The sequence below is a fragment of the Gossypium hirsutum genome, chromosome D02 (assembly GCF_007990345.1).
Source record: "Gossypium hirsutum isolate 1008001.06 chromosome D02, Gossypium_hirsutum_v2.1, whole genome shotgun sequence".
Taxonomy (NCBI): Eukaryota; Viridiplantae; Streptophyta; class Magnoliopsida; order Malvales; family Malvaceae; genus Gossypium; species Gossypium hirsutum.
In genome coordinates, this window is record NC_053438.1 from 18400173 (window position 1) to 18406198 (window position 6026).

A 6026-nucleotide genomic window follows, 5' to 3' on the forward strand; every position below is an offset into this window, starting at 1 on the left:
ATTATTATTTCTATGTTTTTTTCCCTTTTTGAAATTAGTGCATAATGTCCAAGTTTTTATATAGTGTGTTGGCTACACATGTAGGTGATAGCCAAGTTTCTAATATTCGCTATGAAGGTTAGGGAATATCATCATTCATCAATATTCAATACTTATCTTATTAATCAACTTTCAGTGCAAGATCTTAAACGATCTGGTTGTGTAAGCAGAACCCATATGTCCAAATGGCCACATTAGTAGGATACAAAAAAGGTAAAGAAAAGCAAACACCTTTGAGCTTTTAAGAGAAGAAAAAAGCTAAAACAAACGGTAGAATAAGCTTAGAGGAAAGAGGCCCCCCACCCCACCCCACGATGGAGAAATGAACGGCAAGAGAAATAAAGGAAGTTTGGGGGGCAAGAATCTGCAAAACTACACTCATTGTGTTCAAATTTTCGCACCTCTTTTAAGCAAAGCAATCATATTTATGTGCATAACTGATATGCACCGATGCCCCCAGACATATTCCACCTGCAATACAAGTTATTGCCCCTCATCTCAAGATAGTGCCTTATTTTTATTTGTCTCATTTTTTTCTTTTAAGTAATAACTTGCAAATCATGGATACATTGATTCTTTTTCCGTTTTTTTTTTTCATTTGAAAAACATGTGATGGAGAAAAGAAAGAAACAGATTCCATCTATTAGGGGGGAGGGATAATAGTCAAAATTTATACTCTCAGATTCACAAAAGCAATCAGATATTTTAGGTGTTTATAGGAATAAAAAAGGTAAGAAAATCTGAAAGTTCATTCAAGTAGTATCCCTATTAAAACTATAACAATGCCACGTTTGTGTTGAACAGTTTTACATGTCATGCATGTTCTTGGGGTCACAAATAAAAAAGGTTGCTGAGGAGGTGAGAAAGAAAGAGATGCATGTGGAGGGGTGAAAGAGGGCTAAAGAGAAGGGAAGGTGAGGGGTGCAAGTGGAGGTGCTTGGCGCGAAAGTGATGGAAACAAAACAAAACAAAACAAAACACGCGGTTGGGGTTTAGTGTTTTGTGGGGCTTAGCCTACGAACCGCATTGGGGGACGGGGTCTTAGAGGTTTGTGAGGGGAGAAAGGGTTGTTTTTTCTTTACTAATATATATATTTTGCATTTTGCAGAATCTAATAGGAAAAGAAAGATTGACATGAAAACCATTTGGTAAGCGGCTGAATAGGACCCCTTTGCCTAGTTGTTGCTGTTGCTGCTGCTGGTATTTATTACTGTATTTGTCTTTATTGCTTTTTGTTATTCAATTCTTTGTTAGGATGCTGCTCTTTATGACCTTTGCCTAGACTCATTTCCTTCTCTTCCTTATTATCGCTCTTTTTCGTTGTGGTTATTTGGTAAAATTACAGATTATTGTCCACTTTTAATCTCTCTCTTTGTTTCTTACATTTCGTATTTGATTTAATATTTCAAAGATCTTCTGTCTTGCTCCTATTGTTGGGTTTTCTTTTCATCTCTCTCTCTCTCTCTCTTTCTTTCTTGAGAAAGGAGAGGTTAATAGCTCAAGACAGCTTTTTTTCATCCGGGTTTTGTGGTATAGTCCTTTTATCTTCTTGTTAAGAGTCTTTTAGATTGATCAAGAATTCAAGGTCTTTCATTTCCACCCGTTTGGTGAGCCTTCAAGGTCTGTTCTTTCATGTTTATTTTTTGCTTGATCGGTTGATGGTCAGATGAGATGGATGACTTCTCCCTGTTTCTAGTTTTCTTGAAATTGTTGGTTGTTTGGTTTAATAGGGTCTTTTTTTTTCTCTTTCAAGGTTTTGATTTTTTTTCATTGTTTAAATCTGCATATTCTTTTGGGGTCTTTCCTATTTGTGTTTAAAGCCTCTACCTCTCTGATCTCTTTCCACTGGTTGGTTTATTATTGAATTTCTCTTTAGTAAATTTTCTTTCTTCTATTGTTTGTTTTTGTCTGTATGCTTATGCCTTTTGTTCTATATGGCGCAGCAAGGAAGCTTGAACCTTATTTAATGTCTGGTTTGGTTTTGTTCCATGGTTGGATATCTGCTGTTAGTGGATGCTCTTTATTGTTTGATTTTAATTCTCCCTCAAATGTTTTGAAATTTCCTGATTTAGTTGCACAGTGCCCTTTTGTGGTTCCACGCTTATCAAACCGAGTTCAGAATGGTAGTTCAATGTTTGTGTTTTCTTTGTGGTTCTATGTTGTTAGAAAGCTTTCATATTATTTGGTAGTGTGGATTATCGATTTCAAGTACTTACCCAAGAAAGGGTAAAAAGAATTTGAAGTAAAATTTGCATGCATCACTACCCCTGGTGATAGTTTATACGCAACAATTGGTTCTTTAATGTCTTCGAGGCAAAATATGTCACTCTAATACGATTAGAAATCTGGAAATTGATTGAAACATATTTTTTTAATATTTTGTTGTGTTTTTCTTTGCTACTACTTTGTCTAGAATCATTTTGATGCTACTGTTTTCTTTTCACTTTGTTGTGCCATTTGGTTATTTACAATTTTAATTGGTATATTCGTCAGGACTTTAGGATAATTGTACGGAAATTCATACAAGTCCTAATGCAGGGGCAAAGGGGTACTGTTGGTTCCTTGCCCGAAACCTTCTTTGTTCATAGCTCTACATCAAGTAATGCTGTTGCTGAACAGCAGGATTGCTGGAATAATATTCGAAATCCTATAGAAAACAGATTGGCTGATTGTTTGCTGTCAACCAATGACATGAACATTGGATATGCGAACTCTATGGGTCAAGAGGAGCAGCTTGGTAGATGGAGCTTGGTTGATGTTAACTCTAGTGGCACACAAAATGAGGTTAGCCATAACGAGTGGAAAACAGATCATAGGTGGTCATCTTCTATTAGTGCTTCTGCAAATGCTGGTCCCAGGTTAGAAGGGCGGAGGTATGAACAGAACTCTTTATTTGCCCAAAGTTCTAATTCTGATACTGTTTCTCAGAATCTGAGGTTAAATGCCGGATTTGCGGGTGTTGATGATAATAGCTGTCAAGTTACAGAGCGGCTTAACCTCCATAAGTCTAGTGGATCTGAGAATGAGCAGAATTTACTGGGCACTGGTCCTGAAGCATTTCTACTTTCTTCTGGAAGTGGTAGGTATGTTGTGGATGATAATGATAGCAGACCTGGCTGCTCATATGAGGGTCGTCGTGCATCATGCAAAAGAAAGGCTCTGGAAGGAAATGTTGGGCAGTGCTCTTCTAGTGAAAGTTCTGGCTACTTTCGTAGTGCTGAAAGTAGTGCAGGGCATGGCATTTCTGCTAGCTATACTGCAGGAAGCAATGTGAATATATCTCCCCCCTCAAGACAGGTGCACCCGAGACTTGGATTAGATGTCAGAGGATCAGCTTCTAACAGCATTCCCGAACAAATTGTTTTACCACCAACTGCAGAGAGCTCACACAGGAATTTCCATCTGAGAAGAAATCCTTCAAGTATACAGGAGCCTATTACTCATCCGATATTTCCTACTGGTGATATGTCCTGGCAGGCTGTTGTTTCTTCTGCACAACAGCCATCAAGGCTTTTCCCAGCTAATCATTCTCTGGAATTAAGGTCAGCACCAGTGGTACATAATGCAAATTCTGAAAACCCGAATGTCATAAGTCATGTTCCATCTTTGCTGCAAAATGGAGGTTCTGGTCCAAGAACGGGCAGTTCATCAAATTCTAATCCTTTTGCTGATAGAGATGTACCACGTGCAAGACACAAATCAAGAAGCATGGCTAGAAACATATTACATCATCCTATGTTTGTTCCTGCACCAGAATTAAGAACTTTGGTTAGAAATCCAATTTTAAGCAGTGGAAATATAAGTTCTCCTGGAAATGTTGCCTCTACATCTCATGCAGGCTCAAATAATGGTGCCAATGTGATGTCTGCATCCACCTGGGTTCCTCATCCCAACCCCTCTTCACAATACCCACGAAGGTTGTCTGAACTTGTTCGTCAATCATTAATGTCTTCCCTTGGCACTGAATCTGGAGGCCAGAGCAATCATTCTTCACTTCCTTCAGGACCTACTACTTCTCCGGAAGCGATGCTGCTTTCCTCTCATGTAGCTAGTCAGGTTCCCCATCGTCCATATCCTAGGTCATTGCTATGGTTGGAGAGACAAGATGCTGGTTTTGTTGGAATTCCCCACTCATTGCGAACTTTAGCTGCTGCCACTGAAGGCAGAAGCAGGCTTGTTGTGTCTGAGGTCTGTACTAGAACTCCGTCCTTTTTTGTTGTCATTATTTCTCTGGTCTTCTTCAAATTCAAACAATAACAAAGAACAATCCTGATTTCCTTAATATGATTACTACTTGATTTGCTGCCAATCTAGTCACTGGATATCACATACCTGGTTTTAGAAATAGAGAACTTCCTTGTTTGATAGAGCAATCCTAATTGTGGAGAATATTGCCCTTGGGAATTGTCATCCAAAATGCTTGTACTAGTTTATAGATCAGTCAATCATGTGCTGCACTTTATTCTCTATTTTGATTAGCCAAAGCTAAATGCCACCACTTATCTTGTAAACTCATTTTAACCTGCAAATGAGACTAATATGGCCTTAGTAAAGATCAATTCAGCTGGAACTGACCTATTGTTTATGGAGCAGATTCGCAATGTATTGGATCTCATGCGTAGGGGGGAGAACTTACAGTTTGAGGTAAGGATTTTAATAATTATGGTGCACTTTGATGCAATTCTACTTCATCAACTGAAACATGGAAGCAAGAAAAATAAATGTGCCTTCTCTTTTATTGTTCGTTTGTTGCTATGTTCAATAGGTAGCCATTCTTCAAATTTGAGCTGCTATGGACTTAAAAGTGGCTATGTAATTTAAGGCCAAGTGATGTTTATGGATAAGAATTTTCTTGTGCCCCAAGCAAGTGGGATTTTCTCTTCTAATTCTGTTTGAATGCAGGATGTTATGATCCTTGATCAATCAGTAATTTTAGGGGTAGCTGATATTCATGATCGGCATAGGGATATGCGGCTCGATGTTGATAATATGTCATATGAGGTAGTATCTATATTCTTGACATCTAGTATCCTTTCCATGTTTGAAAATTCTCACACTTGATTTGTGGGTGATAGGAGTTATTGGCTCTGGAAGAGCGCATTGGTAACGTAAGCACTGGGTTGAGTGAAGAAACTATATTAAACCGTCTGGAACGACGAAAGCACTCTAGTGCACCAGGAGCTCAGTTAGAGGTAGAACCATGTTGTGTTTGTCAGGTAGTGACTTTTATCATCTGCATTTTGTTTACTAATTCAATGAACCCCTTGTAAATTTTTTTACGAACATGCAGGAAGAGTATAATGATGGAGAAGATATTGGGACACTGGAATGTGGCCATGGCTTCCATGCTGATTGCATTAAACAATGGTTGATGCACAAAAACTTGTGCCCCATCTGTAAAACAACGGGTTTGACTAAATGAGGCAATTAGTCCTTCCTTGGGTCAGGGAAAGGGACCGGGATGGCTTCTTCCATTCTTCAAACTTGATGCCTTCCGAGTGTGCCGTATGCAGCGAACAGAGGAATTAATTTTTACTTCCAACTATGTCAAAACAAAGTCATTTTCTGGGTGGATGACACAAATGTCTGAAGCACTGGGAACAAAAAAGCTGGTTTCAACATTTTTCATTTTCTATTAGTTTTTATGTATGAATTTTTAGCCCATTGGCGACATCATAGATTATCGGATGATGGTTTGATAGCAACTTTTAACTGAAAAGAGCAACGATGCTTGACATTGAAGGTCTGAAAGCCATCTCCATGGCAGAGGCAGCCTTTTTTTTTCTCTTGATTAAATAGAGGCAGGACAGGAGAGATGGCAACAATAAGTAGATTACCATACAAAAACTAACAATGAGCAGTGATTAATAGAAAAAGAATAGAAACATATAAGCAACTTATCAATGCCCTTAATCTTTGACATAGATCACAACGATTCAAAGGTGAAATTCGGAATCAGGAAATCAGGACAACTAGAGTTCTTGAGA

At 38.4% G+C, this 6026-nt stretch overlaps 1 protein-coding gene across 14 annotated transcripts; it reads left to right on the forward strand.

Moving 5' to 3' along the window:
- Positions 1–314: 314 nt before the first annotated feature.
- On the forward strand, positions 315–5744 carry LOC107910749 (probable E3 ubiquitin-protein ligase RHG1A). 14 transcript variants are annotated; one of them, XM_041087890.1, is made up of 7 exons: positions 315–521; positions 1148–1239; positions 2533–4227; positions 4633–4683; positions 4942–5040; positions 5115–5231; positions 5330–5744. In XM_041087890.1, the coding sequence occupies exons 3-7, from the start codon at positions 2572–2574 to the stop codon at positions 5459–5461; spliced, it is 2055 nt and encodes a 684-aa protein (XP_040943824.1). In that variant the 5' UTR covers positions 315–521; positions 1148–1239; positions 2533–2571; the 3' UTR covers positions 5462–5744. The 14 variants fall into 14 exon arrangements, with proteins under 14 accessions (XP_040943824.1, XP_040943828.1, XP_040943823.1 ...); XM_041087894.1 differs by having other exon boundaries at positions 316–521; positions 1148–1187; positions 2578–4227; XM_041087889.1 differs by having other exon boundaries at positions 318–769; positions 5115–5255.
- Positions 5745–6026: the final 282 nt, after the last annotated feature.